The 17,195-nt window shown below is 43.6% G+C and overlaps 1 protein-coding gene across 1 annotated transcript in view; it reads right to left on the bottom strand.

Annotated features, from left to right (window-relative positions):
• Positions 1-15,647, bottom strand: part of LOC306749749 (insulin-like growth factor 2 mRNA-binding protein 1) — a gene marked incomplete at both ends in the record, with an annotated part of 42,708 nt that extends 27,061 nt beyond the window's left edge. Inside the window, 2 exons of the mRNA XM_079233071.1 lie at positions 14,324-14,384; positions 15,473-15,647. Coding sequence (XP_079089197.1) covers positions 14,324-14,384; positions 15,473-15,647 — 236 coding nt within the window. The remainder of the gene's footprint in view (positions 1-14,323; positions 14,385-15,472) is intronic.
• Positions 15,648-17,195: the final 1,548 nt, after the last annotated feature.

Genomic DNA, 17,195 nt, shown 5'->3' with positions numbered 1-17,195 from the left:
ACATTAGCCGACATAAGACGACACTAGCAAACATTAGCCGACATAAGACGACACTAGCAAACATTAGCCGACATAAGACAACACTAGCAAACATTAGCCAACACTAGCAAACGTTAGCCGACAAAAGACGACACTAGCAAACGTTAGCCGACATAAGACGACACTAGCAAACATTAGCCAACATAAGACGACACTAGCAAACATTAGCCGACATAAGACAACACTAGCAAACATTAGCCAACACTAGCAAACGTTAGCCGACATAAGACGACACTAGCAAACATTAGCCGACATAAGACGACACTAGCAAACATTAGTCGATATAAGACGACACCAGCAAACATTAGCCGACATAAGACGACACTAGCAAACACTAGCCGACATATGACAACACTAGCAAACATTAGCCGACATAAGACAACACTAGCAAACATTAGCCAACACTAGCAAACGTTAGCCGACAAAAGACGACACTAGCAAACATTAGTCGACATAAGACGACACTAGCAAACGTTAGCCGACATAAGACGACACTAGCAAACATTAGTCGACATAGGACGACACTAGCAAACATTAGCCGACATAAGACGACACTAGCAAACATTAGCCGACATAAGACGACACTAGCAAACATTAGCCGACATAAGACGATACTAGCCCAGAGTTAAGACAACACAAGCTAATGTTAGCCAACAGCAGCTAATGTATATGAGGAGAAATTAAATGGGAATTTGACTGTATTTAATATCCTGTATGTAGGTGATCACACAGAGCGGGAGGGGCTCTCTCTCTCTCTCTCTCTCTCTCTCTCTCTCTCTCTCTCTCTCTCTCTCTCTCTCGCTCTCTCTCTCTCTCGCACCTGCATAACAGATCTCATTCCTCTGCATGTCATTTCCAAACGTGGCTCTTTGATTTAGAGACAGTGACTCCTGAACAGAGCCACAAACTCCACATTTACCAGGACATTTAATAACTCTCGACTGAATACACTTTTCCCCTCCTCTCAGTGAGTAACACATTCTGCTTCCCTCCTCCTCCCTTCTTGTTAATCTGAACCGTGTGCCCGGGCAGACTCTCGGCAGTGGAATCATGCCGGAGACGGACAGACAGTCACGGTGAAACCATGTTGGAGCAGGCGGTGAGTCATCCGAGAACACTGGCCTCCAAAGCGCTCCCCAATTCATTTTTGGAATAAAAACACATCTTTCTGTGTCTAAATATAGAGCGTCCAGTCTGTCAAAGTTAACCTAGAGCTGCATTCCAGAGACTCGCATTTCGTTCTCTTACATGCGCAGTTTGGGGCTCCAGAAACACTCTGATCTGATCTGAAGAGGTAGAGGAGGAGGAGGAGGAGGAGGAGGAGGAGGCCGAGCTCCAACCACCAAGAAAAACCTCAAATGATCGGAAGCGGCTGCAGAGCATGAAGTGTCATGAAGTCAAATGTGTCAAAAACAATCCATTTACAGAAATGTTCATTCAACGCTTTACAAATAAAACACTGTTATTTCACAGATTTCTCACGAATCATTACGACCAAACCCCTCCAATAAAGTGACGGGTTTCTTTTCCAGCCTGAAGAAAAGTCCAACAGATATTGGGCAGTTTCAATAAATGCACCGTTTCACACCAGCTCACAGGAGTCAACATGTGTCAACACCACTTGAGTTGATTCTATGTGGGAATAATATTTTAAAAAAAGAAGTTTTACCAATGAATCAACTCTAGTTCCAAAAACACGCATCATCCTGCAGCGTGATCTAAACAAAGCGGCCATTTGGAGTCATTTTAGCCACCAGGCAAGAGATCCGCTCCATTTGAATCCTCTGAATCACATGTTTGCAGACAAGAGAAACTGCCTAACCTCTATATATTTCCCTCTATATAAATATACATATATTAAAGCAGGAATAGACTTCTGTGTGTCCTGCAGGAGCTCTGTGATCAATCACTCTAAACGGATGTCCGGCTTCAGAGCGCCACCATGCAGCGAGCAGAGCTGTTCCCGCTCCTCCTCAGGTCGCTGCGAGTCGGACCACTTATCAACTCTTATTTGTACGTTTGTGAGATTAGATGACGTCGTTTGTTTCGTCGTTCCCACTTGATTAACGGACTGTTCTTTGCCCCCGCGGGTTAAACAGAGGCTGCAGTCACCTGATTGGTGGAGCTCGCTCTGGGCTGCTTCTCCTCGGCACGTTCGGAAGAGGGGAGTTAGGAAGACGCTAGTGGGTTGCATTATGGGAATTGTAGGAGGCAACTATACTATATTATTTTTGCAGCTTGACCCTCACTTCTTTAACGTCATGGCATATACGTCTCAGCTGTGTTGATTCGGATTGTTATTATTACCCCCAACATAATGAAAGTACAAAGCTAAATTTGTATTTTTTATTTGACAGGGAACAGAGAACATTTTATTCCAACACAAAAGATGCTGGACTATCAAATTGGTGAACAGCAGGGTTCTTGAGGCGAGAACAGAAATAAGTCTTAAGGTTTCTGCTTTATTTATTTGTATCGTGTATTTGGTTTCCATGTTGTAAATGCAGCATTACCACCTTGATAAGATGGAAGTCAACGGGCCACATTTCTAATTCTTGAGATGGACTCATGGAAGCACAATTTCATTATCATGTTTTATTTAGTATGTTAAAGTCAATGGATGTAGATTTCCTGACAATATAATTACATCTTTATGTTTGGTGTTATTTTAAACTCCAACATGAATTCTTCACAATTCTAAAACCACCCTTGGACAAATGCATTCTGAAGCAGAAAGGCATCTAGAAAATACTGATTTTATATAACATAACATTTAAATAATACTCCAACAGCTATTTGTTTAATACACAAACGCATGAACACACACTAACCCTCTTCATCCCGTGTTAAATACAACGTTTCGGTTCCTCTACTTGCCCTGAGGAGAACGTCTCTGCTGTAGAAGTGTTCGATGGATTTTAAACAGACTTCATTGCAGAGAAACCTTCAGCGTGAAAAGCCTCCATTCTGGTTTCACTAATATCTGCACAACCGTGAGCTAAAAACGACACCGTGTTACTAGCTAAAGTAAACGCTTTCAAAACTTAGTTTTTACCCCTTTTTAACAGTGTTCCCTTCAGAGGTATTCAAAGCACATTTCATGTTAAAATACAGGAAACTCTTTTTATCCGGCCGAGAAACTACAAAGATTGCAAACTGTGAGAGGAAAAATAATAAACAAAGAAACTGCCGGAAGGCTGACGGTTCATACACACGATATGCTACATAGCTATAGAACTATTCCTAGCCAATCAGAGCCCGGTGTGGAACGCCTTCCGGCCAATCAAAAGCATGGGATCTTTAATCTCCCGTTTCTTTCCCGTTACTGACGAAAAAATGTCAAGAATTTAGGTCCAAGGTACAACACACACACACACACACACACACACACACACACACACACAAATATAATTAAAAACAAAGAAAAAGGAAGGAAATGGTGAAGAAGAGAAGGACACAGCAGGCGACTTAAAATAAGAAAAGCAACATTTTATTTCTAACTACTGAGCTTATTATTTTTTTTTATCTCATCTTTCAGCAACTAAAACAATATGTTTCAATTATCAATGATTTTAAATGATTGTAATAATTATGTGTAATGGAAGAGTGGAGTTTTAAGCAGGTACCGTGAGTTTTACATCAACAAAAACCTTGATGTTTTTAAAAAATAACATCAAGATTGCTGTCAGAAAAATTGGAACTAGAGATGCACCGATCTCTGCAGATTGAAACTGATACGTTTTGTATTTCCACTAATGATGCCGTTCAAGCTCGACTCACTAAAAATATTGTATTGGGTAAATAACCATCATGATGTGTTCAAATGTAATCCTGTAGAATGTAGTTGTTGGTGAGAAACTTGTTTGAAGGAGAAGTTTTCGCAGCAATAAAATAAATAATAATTTATTTCCTAATTTTTTATTGTGTGTTTTCACACAAATAACCGCTACAATAACAAAGTAAAAAGACAACATTTAGTTTTGAGGGTTTACCCTTTATTTCTTCAGGAAATGAGTTATCTGGGACGGTCTGGGGCCTTAAAACTAAAATGTTCTTAAGCAACACCATATACATATATATATATATATCTCAGAATCAGAAACCGTTTATTTGCCAGGAATGTTTACACAAACAAGGAATTTTTCTAGGTGGAAGGTGCATACATTAGACATGAGACGTTAGACGAGACAAACAACAATCAACGACAACAACAGTGCAATGATATTAAAGCAAGTATAAGATAAAGTGCTCAGACAAACAGATAACGTTAATGTAAGTGTACATATGTAGTAATAATGCAAGTAATCAACTGGGGTAGTGTCGAGGTGATATCCATTAGTGAAATTGTGCCATCAACAGAAACATGTAGAAATACATCTGTGAATAAAAAGCAAAACGTTCCAAGTCGGACTATCGAGAGGAGAAAACATCAGTATGGAATTTTCTCATCAAGTGAAAAAAATAAATAAATCAATATGTTGAGGCAGGAACAAAAAGGAATAAGTTTCCACTGTTTATGTACATAAATAAATTATATACACATCTACTTTGACCAAAGTTCATCCAATGATGAAACAGTCCGTCTGCTGTCAGGAGTGTTGAACGAGTCACATGTGTAAAGCTACACTCGCTCTCTTTGCTTCTCCAACAAGCCTGCTTTGTCTCAGTGAACTGTGTGCCTGTAGCTGGGGAACTAAAGTCTGTCTCAACGTCTAACTGTCCTCTGTGTGGAAACGTATCTGACTCAGGACACGGGGTCAAACACACGGGGAGGAACCCGAGTTCAAACACAGCGACTTCCCTTTAAATCTCAGCCCCGTTTTCAATGCATTCTGTTCCTGTAGATTGAAATAGAAAACTCCCGGCCAATGAAACGGTCCCATTCTAGAACAGTCCCGCCCTCCCCGCTCGTCCCATCCAATCCCACTGGTTCCTCTTCCTGACCGATACCCTATTGGTTCACACCTCTGACTCCCCGTGAAGAGTATAACTGCTTTTACTTTTTTGATTAGATTTTGTATAATTATTATTTCAGAATGATACAGGTAAAACGTGTTTTTATTTTTAAGTAATTTTGAGACAAATTGTACCACTGAATATTAAAAGATACAGACTGCTAAAAGTAATTTTTAGGTTTCAATAGATACGGAAACACAATGTTTGATCTTAAAAACAGAGTTTGTATCCACAGGGCTTGTTTTTGAGAACCATATAGTCTCATTTTACAGGAGCAAAGAAAGACATCTCTAGGGAGTGCATCTCCCAAACTAGGCAACTCACACCAAAACTCTAGATCCATTAACAGCACCACAAGCAAGAAAAGAACAAATGTGGATTTTTGGGGTGAATTGTGCCTTTAAGTCAGCGGTATTCAACTAATGCTCAACAAGGCCCAGTTGGAGAAAATGTCCTCATCACAGTAATGTTTAAGATTTAGTCCCATATGTATTGAAGTCAACAACTGACTGTCAAATCAAATAAAGAAACAAAAAATATCTTAACAATATTTATTATCAATTTAACTGGATGAATTATGAACACTCTAATAATAAATATTACAATAAGGGCTGGATTTTAAAATGGAAAAAAAACATTACTGAAAGGTTTTAGGAAAATGTTTACCTTAAAATAAAGTACTCAAATAAAAAATTCTAACTTAATTGTCTTCGCCCTGTAGCTTTAAATTCAGTCTAGTGATGTCAACCAAAAAAGCCACGATATGATATTATTCTTCTGTTATTGCAACCACTTGTTTCAGCTCTTTTCTCTCTGTCGACATTATTGTTGGACAGTGAATGGATGTTAGGATTCTGATCACATTCGCTCTTAGTTTATTTTTCTGTTCCTTCATTTCGGATGAGAGTCGGTACGTTTGCTCAAAAGAGTTGTGCTTTGTCTCGTAGCAAAGCTTCACATTGTGCTTTTAACAATCGTCTGAACACATGAGACACACTAGTTTTGAACTACTTTTAAGAAGAGTGAACATAGAAGACTCTGGCTAAAGACTCTGGCTAAAGACTCTGGCTAAAGACTCTGGCTAGAGACTCTGGTTAGAGAGTCTGGTTAGAGACTCTGGCTAAAGAGTCTGGTTAGAGACTCTGGTTAGAGAGTCTGGTCTCGCTGTCCACGTTTCTCTTTTTGGAGAACGCCGTGTGAAATAACTTCTCTATCACGTACTGTTCGGCCGCTCGTCCAGTCTCTCCCTGCTCTCACTCAAGCCGCGCTCTTGATCCGAATATGCATATTTGATTGGCCGAGTAGCATCACATGATGTGATTTACATGCATGTGATTGGTCGCTGTGTTTCCTGGACCGCTGAACGAGTGCCGTAAAGGCTGGAAAAGCTGCGCCGGTTAAAATATAAGCGCTCTAATTCTCAATTATCGATCGGTCATAGATCCAGATACAGCCTGTTAGTGACCCCTGCTTTACATTATGACAACTTTAAAAGCTTGAAGGATTGGACACTTTTCTAACACGCATGACAGAAATTCACACGCTTTACAACGTCTCCCATCGGGTGACATCACTATGGAGGATGGGCCACACACACACACACACACACCTTTTCTGTCCTGACAGTTTTTTTTTTTGTCCTCGCCGCTCATCGTTCTTTGTGTGTGTTGTAACCGTGCATCCAGATGTGTGTGTATGCAAATTTTATTTTTAGTGAGCAAAAGACAGGACAGGAGGAGGAGAAAAAAAAGAAAGCAGGACACACACAAACACACAGTCTCACACACACACAAACAGTCTCTCACACACACACACACACACACACACACACACACACACACACGCACACACACACACACACACACACACACACACACACACACACACAGAGGACAGATGGTTTGAAACAGAGAGAAGGAACAATCAGAGCGATGGGGAGGAGGAGTGGGAGGAGGGGGCTTCTTAAAGAGACAGTACTCCCTTACCCCTTCACCTACATAGAGGCCTCCATGCATCTCCTCTCTCCTTCACTTTCTCCTCTGTGTTGTAACCCCCCCCACCCCCCGCCTCTCTTTGTCTTACTTTGGCTCTGGGATAAAGAGCCTTTGTCGTTATGTTATTCCTTTAACTTTATCTTTGATTAAGTTGGATGATCTAATTTTTTTTTCATTTTTCTTTGTGCTCATGTTGGACCATGTTCATTTTCGGTTATACGTTGTTTTTTTCATAGCTCTCCAGGACTATTCGTGCCTCGTCAAGCTCCAAAACAACTGGATCCTACATTTCCCACAATGCAACCTCTTCAAAGCAGAATGAACCGATCAGTCAATGAAGCGGGCATCTTCTCCCAAGTCTTCTTCTCTTTGTGTTTCCACAGATTGTGTGTCCTTTAGGAGACATAACAAAGGGTCACTTCCTGGTTGTCGTTTTAGCTTTGTCGCTGTGACAACATAAACAAGCGAGACTCTTTCAGCCCGGTGGCCCCGCCCACCATTTCCTCATTCAAAACCGTGAAATAACAAGCCTCCATCTCATTGACACGGGAATCTACTTGAAAGAAAACTAACTAAAAAAACTAATGTTTCTTTTTTTTTTAACCAGGCAATATCAGCTCAGTTTAGTTTTTCTAAAAAGGATATTATATTATATTTAGTTTTTAGTCATAACAATGTATTTGCCTGCTTATTTCCCGATGCACAGTCAAGCTGAGGGTCCATACAGGGAACTGAAAGATTGCAACTGGAAAAATGTTTGTTTAATTATTTACTGGCCTCATGCCATTTTGTTAAATGTGGCAAATGCCAAAAAGTTGGGAATCCATCCTCCACACAGGACAGGGTACCCATCTGATGTCACTACAGTCAGACTGAAGCCTCACCGCCGGTCCACTAAAGCTCGACAAGCACAGGAACGCCGTTGGTGAGGGAGTGAGCACAGCTCTATAGTTTTGCGTTCACACTGCAAACTGCTCAATTACAAGCGGGACAAAAACACAAGATCTTCTACCAGAGCTGATCCACCCAGTGTCTTTTTCCACTATTCAGTCATCACAGAAACTAACCGATACAGGGGACATGCAACCAAACGGCAGAATACGCACAGCTGGCCACGGGCACGCCGCTACACAAACGCGTAGAGCAGCGGCAGGCCGTGTAATCAGATTACAAACTCCAGCGCTAGAGACGTCAAAAATGTAAGAACACGTGCGAATGTTTCTGTCACTCCGTCCGCCTCGCTGTCACTCGTTCTCGGGATGGTGCAGAGAACACGTCGACAAGAGTGTGGGCCGGACATACTGTACCAGAGGGGGGGGGGGACTCTGACAGTATGAACAGAGAGAGAGAGATTGAACCAGAGCAGGCCTGTGTGTGAGCGCAGCAGCGAGGGAGGGAGGGAGGGGAGGACCTGTCGCTGCTCTCTCTCTCTCTCTCTCTCTGGCCGAGCGACCGCCTCCCTCGGAGGTGCTGCCGCCCGGCGATTGGTCGCACCCCCTCGCTCCCTCCGCCCACCCCTCCTCGCCGGCCATGAGAGGAAAAGACTAACCATGGCGTGCTGCTGCTGCTGCTCTGTGTTTGGGATGCATTTTTAAGTTGCAGCAAAGGAAAAAAAGGGGCATATATATATATATATATATATATATATATATATATATATATATATATATATATATATATATATATATATTCGTAACATCTGCACAGTTAAAGATTCATGAGACTTTGAGGTTTAGAGGATACACTGGGAAAGAGGAATTCCAAACTGTGTGAACAAAACAATTAAAAAGATTCTGCCTTCAAGTAAAAATAGCATTCGTTCCTACAGACGGTACATTTCGGTGCAAAAAAAAAAAAAAAACGAAGATGCAATGATGTTTGCGAAACCACACAGATGTCGGCGTCGGGCGATCGCGGACGGTTCTGCGTGACGTGTGCAGAACACACACGTCACGCAGAACACACACGTCACGCAGAACACACACGTCACGCAGAACACACACGTCACGAGAGCCTCTGTACTGCCTTTTTGAAAAGTGGCAAACAGGAAGTGTGCGACTTGTCCTCTCCGTGACACCTGCTTATCCTTTGTACATGTGCATTGGCCTTGTTTAGTGTTGATGTATTTCATGTGCCTCCAGTGTTTTATACGTGCTTATACTGCAAGGTACACTTTTTGCTTTGATGTAAATTAGTTCTGTCTATACGTTACTGTCTGTCTATCGGTGAATCTTAGTTGCATTGTGTTATTGAAATTTTGTACTTTCAGGCTGCCATAAAATAATGTGTCCAGGGACAGCCTCTCTGGCTCACTCAGTGTTACTGTTGATTAGTGTGTATTGTCCCTGCACAATAAACAAATAAATACTGAAACCTCACGTATACACGTGAGGTTTCAGTATTTATTTGTTGAAAAGTATTTGTTGAAAAGTATACAGCTATACACTTTTCACCGGGCTGATGTGCAGCGCTGACGCCAGGCTGTCTAGAGGCCATAAAAAATGTGAATTAAAGTTTCTAATCGACTTGGAGAGAGAGGCAGAGAACTTTGACGACAAAGTGGATCACGACTAACGAAAAAGACAGAGTGAGTGGGCGTCATTTCGGGTTTGTGATGAACTTTGATTTACGGATGGATTGAGTGAGAGGGCAGAAACATAACCGTGTTTCCATCTGTACACTAAAAGGGTTTATGGATAACAAATGAGCATCGATAGAACGGGATGAGAGGGAAAGGTTCAGACTTTCTTTCTTCCTCTCTTACACTCAGATTTATGAAATAAAGTGTTTCCGTACGAGCCTACGCACAGTTAGAAGTACGACACACGAGGAGCGATGCGATAGAAGTGTTTGCATGCGGCCGCTTAAGATGCTGGACAGTTTTATGAAATACAACAACAGGAACATTCTTAGCATAGAACCAGAGCCGCATATCAAACTATTAATGATGATAGGTAGTACATACATATATGAAAAATAAAACCAACAAATGTTTTCCTTAAAATATTTAGATTTTCCTTGAATTTTCTTTTAAAAATGTATCAAAAATGTTTCCATTAATGAACCCAAGAACTAGCATGTTAGTGAGGTTACTTGATTTTGGGGTTTGTTAGACCTCCAAAACTCCACCACAGTAGATATCAAATCATTCCGTGTTTTAGAGCGAATAAATAGCACACGTGTGTGCATATAGGTAGAGCCGTTATAGATCCGGCCTTATGGAAACGTCCCCAAAAAGAAGGGTGCCCAGGTAAGTCCACGTTAAGCCCCGCGTGTCATTCGAGAGCATTGTGAATGAAAGTGGAGCTGCAGCCTTCAGTGTCAATACAACACTGAAGGTAGATCATTGTGCACCCGGGGGACGGCCTTCTAACATGGAGCCGATTCAACTTCACACTCCGACAACAGGTAGACCTGCAAACGTGGGCAGTGAGCCAACTGCACACAGTCCTCAAGCAAATACGCAGATTTTAGCGGGAAGCAAGGTGAAGATAAAAACTGTACTCCAATTAAAAAAGATCACACTTTGCCACAGTAGAGCTAAACACCCTGTGACATCTTTACACGAGCAAACACCGCAGTGAGCGCATGGTCAACGTACAATCAACTCTGGGAACGGCACACGATCATCAGGGCGGGTGATGAAAATAAGAAATACTATGCAGTTTTAAAAGAAACAATTATTAACGCTAATCTGATGTAAAATAGGTGTAAAAATATGTATTAAAATAATTCCAATAGAAAAAATAGAATGTAAGATTTTGCTTTTACCAGGAATAATGTGTGATTTCTGGCCTTAAATACATTGAATAACAAGGCGTTTTCATGCGCCTTTGTCTACTGCGACTGTTTTGATAGCGCTTTTATATTTTCTTAAATCAAAAATGCAAAGACACGCTTCACATGGACAGCACGCAGGCAGCTCTGCTCGTCGCTCATCCTTCAGAAGCAGGAGTTTCAGTGATTTCGGTGGGCGTTACTGCCGTCGGAGGTTTCGGTTTACACTCGCTGCAGCCTTTCTATCTTTCTATACGTTTAGCCTCTCCAGAGGATGGCTTGTTCCCTCTGAGCGACCCCCGCCCCCAACACACACACTCATACAACCCCCACACACACACACACACACAGTATTCTCTCCTCCTCCTCTCACTGACCCCAGCCTGACACAAATTTCAATCAACTTCATGAGGAATATTACGACGGGCCCCCTGAAATAGAAAACCCTTCCGTCTCCATCTAACGGCAGTCATCTTTGATTCAGGCAGACGTGTCTACGATGCTGTTGCATGGGCGTCTCCCCCTGCAGCCTATAGGGCTCTGCACAAACACCTATAGAATGGAAGGGAGGAATTCAACCCTCCAACTTCCTGTTACAGCACTGACCCCCCACGCCTCACATGAAGCGCTTGTTCCCTCTGAATACCCTCCTCCTCCCACGCACACCTTCATTGAGGTTCCATGTCAGAGGAGCTCCATGGCCAGATATCAGCAGAGTTGCCAGATTGGTTTCCGCTGACTCTTTGATGACGCAGGTGAAATCTGGGAGGTTTTTCCAACATTGCAGCGAGGATTGGACAATGGTGTTTACAAATATTACCAAACAGGCCGCCAGTTTATAGTTAACAACACGTACGTTGAATCCAGTTTTCCAATTTCAGTCGAGCCCACGCATTTAATTTGAGAGATTTTAAATTCAACCGTCTTTAGGGAGGGCTGCCTACGTTATCATCAACGACATTGACATGGGGAATGTGGTTGCACCTATTTATCCTTTTTATCTTTAATTATTTGATGCAGGTATGAAGCTTTGTCACGCTTATGATGCGTTTTACACAGGTTTGTCTTTTTTTGGGAGTGAATTGGAAGAACTGGCAACCCTGGATATCACATGGTGTCATTTAAGCAAATGTAGGGAAAGTAATGACTATAGAGCCATACACCACTACACACACACACACACACACACACACACACACACACACACACACACACACACACAGAGAGAGCATAGTTTCAGAATTGGATTCAAGGGAAAGGAGTCACATGATATGAAAGAGTCGCAATAGTTTTATGGGGAAAAAATAAAATATATATTCATATGTTTCTCTATTTACCACCTATCTTAAACATGGCCTCAAAAACAACAAAAAACGCCCGTTTGCCCAATCTAACGTTCCTCAATTAACCGCCACTGCTGCTGTTTTAACAAGTGGGACGTGCTCAACGTTCACTGAATACGTGTTGTTGTGTCACTCAAACGTCACACAAACTCTGAAGCTCGGCCGTTAGTTTAACATAAATATTTTAACGCGATAATTCAAAAAGGCAAAACAATACATAATTTGGATCTCTCGCTTGTTGAGTTTACGAACGGCCATTTTAAAAACGGCTTCTAACGGTTAAACAATCAGCTCGTGCGGCATTCGTTTCAACACTGCAACGCGTCATCAACGCGAACAGGACCACGCTGTGCTAGACAGGACCATCCGGCGGAAACTACAACCCAGTTTGAGAAGAAGAAGAAGAAAACACAGCAGTTCTGCTTCATTCAGAGCTTCGCCATTTTGCCCCTCACTGCCTGACGTGGAGTGACTCCCCTCTGCGTGGATGCACCACGTGTCGAGGAGCCCACGGAAGGCCCCCAGCTCCACACACACACGTTATCACTATGGCTCCTCAAGGTTACCGCCGAGGCGGACGTGGGGCACAAACAGAATTATTTGCCCACCCGCTGGAGATTAGAGGAGCGCAGCCCCACTCGCCATGCTTGGGGAAACCAACATGGCGAGAGGCCTGTTTGACTATAACTGACATTTCAGCCTCACGTCATGCGTCCACACAATAAAGAAAGGACCACACTGTTACAACGTGTTTGTGTCGCAGCAATGTTGCCACATTTCTTGCTTATGCATTTATTTATTTTACTGCGGGCACACCTCCTCCCCCAAAAAGACTGATCTAGTTAAAATATTTGGCCAATTTCACGCGCATACTGAGCACAGGAGATGTTCCACAAAATAAATGCATTACAAGACAATGAATAAAACGTATTTAAATCCACTTTCAATGGCGGTTATTTTTTTTTGGGGGGGGGGGTCCATGAGACACACACACACACAAGTACGCGCGCCCGCGCGCACACGTGAGGGCAAATGGCGGAACATGGACAACTGTGCTCACTGCTCACCTCGTATCTGTGCCAAAGGTTACAGGCATGGACGACGGTCTATAGGCGAATTCCATAATACTTTTTTAAAGCAGGTCAAGTCTGGCTCTTAGCAGAGAGCAGCTGACCCACAATGGAGCCCAGTTTATCCTCTTGGGCCGAGCTCGTCCTGAGCTACAGGTCCGTTGTGTTCATTAAAAGGCACGACAATAATCAAGTGGCTTCTTTTTTTTCTTATGCAAACAAATCAGCACCACTGACCAGTGTTAAACTTCACAGCAGGCTACAAAAGCAAAGCAAAATAAATCTCTAAATAATATTGAACAATATTACAATTATAAAAATCAACAAACTCAAAATGCACAGAGCGTTTTTGCAGGAAACTAATGAGATTCAGCAGAACGTTCCTGCTCCTGTATTCAACATTATTGAAACAATTAGGACTTCGTTAAGTCACATAAAACCTCTACATTTACATTTTGGCTGGATATATTTGACCAAGTCCACTTTCACAAAAAAAACAACATCAAATAAATACGGTAATTATCTGATTGCGTTCACGTGAATCCGTCAGAAGGAATTGTAGCACAACAGTTATTTAAATTATTCGACAATTTTGCCACAAAAAAAACGCTATATGCAATAACATTATATATGTGCACAATTAAATAGACAGAGCTCCAAGCTCAAGAGTTTTTTTAAAAGCTGCTGGACATTACTACACACACACACACACACACACACACACACATATCGTGTATTTTAAAACCCTGTCAGATAGAAGTGGAGCTGCAGGAAAGGCCTTTAAGGGGGTACTTATAGCTTTATGTGATGACTTTGCGAAGCATACTATCTGTAAAGGCCTTCTATGGCTTCACTCACTGCTTTACCAACACCAGCAGTTTCAAATTAAGTGAAAAACACCGCCAGCTAAAGCTGTCACAGTCCAGATTCACAGCAATGGCCGACAAAGTTGAGGCTCCACAGTAACACCACACAAAACACACACACACACACACACACCAGACCTCCAACGGCTTTCAGTGCAGGCAGACATAGTAATGTTAGGGTCTACTTTATGACTCAATGGAAGAAAGAGTTTGGGCAAAGGTGAAGCAACCCATGACAGTGGTCTTGGAGGAGGGGTGTAATGATAATTGTTGTTTACCTTTGCTTCTTGGGGACGGAGTGCTCGACCTCAATACGTTTCCCTTGAAGTTCCACTTTACCTGAAAAATAATAACAGGGGGTTCAGAACTCACACTGCGGCTTCATGCTAACGGGGTACAGCTGCCTGGAGGCCTATTGGGGAGATGTGGTGCATTCAGGGTCCACAGCTAACAGCTAACTTTTTTGTTCAAACCCGCGGATTTTCAAAAGGAACTACAAAGAAAGGGTGAGGGGGTCAAAAAGGGCCGACTTAATCAAATAAAATAAAAAGTCATGGAGCAAGTGAATTGTGTCGGCACGTCACTTGTGTCCAACAATGAGCCACTAAAGACCCATGAGAGATACAGTATGACAACCATACGAATATTAATTGTTCTCTCTGACTGGCTTTGTCTCATTTAAAGTCAACATGCTATTTTGGGGAGTTCGGGTGTTTCGTGGACTCTAGTAGAAGAAGAAGAAGAAGAAGAAGAAGAAGAAGAAAAGGGGCTGCTGACATGGCGACCTTGTTGCTTGGCTTTCACAATGATGGAGCTCACTCGTTGGTGGTGTGAGGTCCGTTTCTGTGAGTAGCCCACTCGGTGGTAGATGTCGTTTCTATCTTTGTCACAGTGGACTGTCGGCTCAAAGGGGGAGGGGAGCAGCGAGGCTTCATTACTACATCACAGGAGTCACTCGGGCCAACGCTGCGCGTGCAATACATTAAAATGCCACTCACATGCGCACACTAGTCTGAAACGCACGAGCCACAATCATCACGGCATTATAAGTATTATTATGTTTTTTAGTAGCAATATTGTGAAGTAGGCTCGTGCTTTACGTTGGCTCCGGATTTAGCTTGAGGCTACGTTTACTAACGATACGTGTGTGTGTGTTGTGTGCGTGTGTGTGTGTGTGTCTCTCCCCCCCCCCCCCTACAAAAGTTGAATGGCTCCCCCGGGCGTATGGCTCACCAGACGCCATTAAGCTAGCGTCAATACAATAATTGTGTGAATGTATTTTTATCCGGCGTGTTCGAGCGGACGGAGCGCGGAGGCGCACCGCGGAAGGTGTGCGCGTAACGGCTCACCGGCGCGCGCCGCTCCCGTTAGAATGAATGGAATTAAACTAGGAGGTGGAAGGCGGCCAGCAGTGCACATTTACTCACCGGAAAACGTCTCGATAGCCTTCATGGCCCACTGGTCGTCCGGACAATCCACAAAAGCATAGCCGGTTTTCATGAGAAACTGTCCGGAGTACGGGATCTTGTGTTCGTCAAAGGTTTTCCCCAAGTCCTCGGCAGTCACGCTGTCGCTTAGATTCCCAATGTATAGCTTGTGCATGGTGGTAATTGTTTTTCCCCAAGTCCCCAAAAACGAAAAACAAACAAAAACAAAGCCCGGAATAACGGAAATTGAAGCCAGCAAAAAAAAAAGTTTATCTTCGAAAAAGCGCAACAAGAAATTGCCACACTAACCGCGAGTGGAAATCACACGAGACGGGAAAGAATGTCTAAAAAAAAAAAGTGTTAATTCTCCTGCAGCAAAAAAAATAGAAAAAAAGTGTAAAAACAGATGGTAACGTTGAATTCGCCGTAAATCCAGTTGGAGGAGACTGCCCCAGCAGACGGATACAGCAGCAGCCTTCAGCCTCTCGGTCGCGCGGTGCAGGAGGAGATTTACCGGGAGGGTCTGGTGATGTCTATGTGGAGGAGTGGGGGAAAACTATGGCGGGATCGGGTCGGGAAAAATATTCTCTCTCTCTCTCTCTCTCTCTCTCTCTCTCTCTCTCTCTCTCTCTCTCTCTCTCTCTCTCTCTCTCTCTCTCTCTCTCTCTCTCTCCAGCGGGGTGACACCGCCCCTCCGCCGACTCTATTCGCGTTTTTTTTTCCTTTTTTGTTTGCAAAGAGGAAACCACGTGGTATATTTGGAGTAGGAAGAGGAGGAGGGAGGGGGCACCCCCTTCTCATCATAGGGGGTATTCACCAGATGAGCGCGTGTGTGCACGCACGCGCGTGAAACCCCCCACTCCCCTCCCACCATCCCTTTAATTCCGTACTGTACTCGTGCGCGCGCGGTGAAGGTTGTGTGCCGCGCTGCTGCTGCTGGGTCATTTCAATGCAACGCGACGCGGCCGCGTGCGGCAAAGATTAGGCTTCAGAGAGGCGGGGCACAGCGGTGGAAGCTCCGAGCCGGTTACGGTGCCTTGACTCACTTTGGCCGGACTTAAATATCTCAAGGCCCGGGTGGGAGAACCGGCCATATTTAAATAACTAAGCACCGCCTGCTAATCCTTTAGCCTCGCAGCCTCGCGTGCCGCTCCCAGCCTGTAGATATGATGCGTGGTAATAAGTTCTTCGTCATGATGTTACATAAGTGACCTATGGTGAACCTCGCGGGAACAAAAGGTCCAGGGCCCCATTCTGCCCCGGGGGCCACGAAGGGCCCCGCTGCTGCAGCCTCTGCGCAACACTTTGCTACATTGTTGCCAGAGCGAAACAAAGTATCACCGGCTCGTTAGCTTCAGTTTCAGCCGAGGCTTTTTTCTTCATATTTTTCTTGTTTGTGGCGCAGGCGAAATCATAGTGTGGCGCAGTTGCTGGGCTACAGCGCCACACACACACACACACATGTGGATGGAGACTTTGTTTTTTTCAAAATGGAGGCAGTTACTGATTCACAGGCCTGCCTCTAACCAACCCAACCCCCACACGCGCGCGCACACGCACGCAGCAGAGTTTGGCTGTGGTTCCCTTTTGGCGCTCTGTGCGCGCGCCTATCTCACGCACGGTATAAGTTGCGTCAAGGCTGGAGTTGGGTTCCGCAAAGGTTTATCTTCCTCTGTGCGGGAGACCCTTTAGACTTTGTAAGCAAACTGCACACGCCGGCGAG

This window comes from Taurulus bubalis (genome assembly GCF_910589615.1).
Source record: "Taurulus bubalis genome assembly, chromosome: 17".
Taxonomy (NCBI): domain Eukaryota; kingdom Metazoa; phylum Chordata; class Actinopteri; order Perciformes; family Cottidae; genus Taurulus; species Taurulus bubalis.
This window is presented reverse-complemented; position numbering and strand designations above follow the sequence as displayed.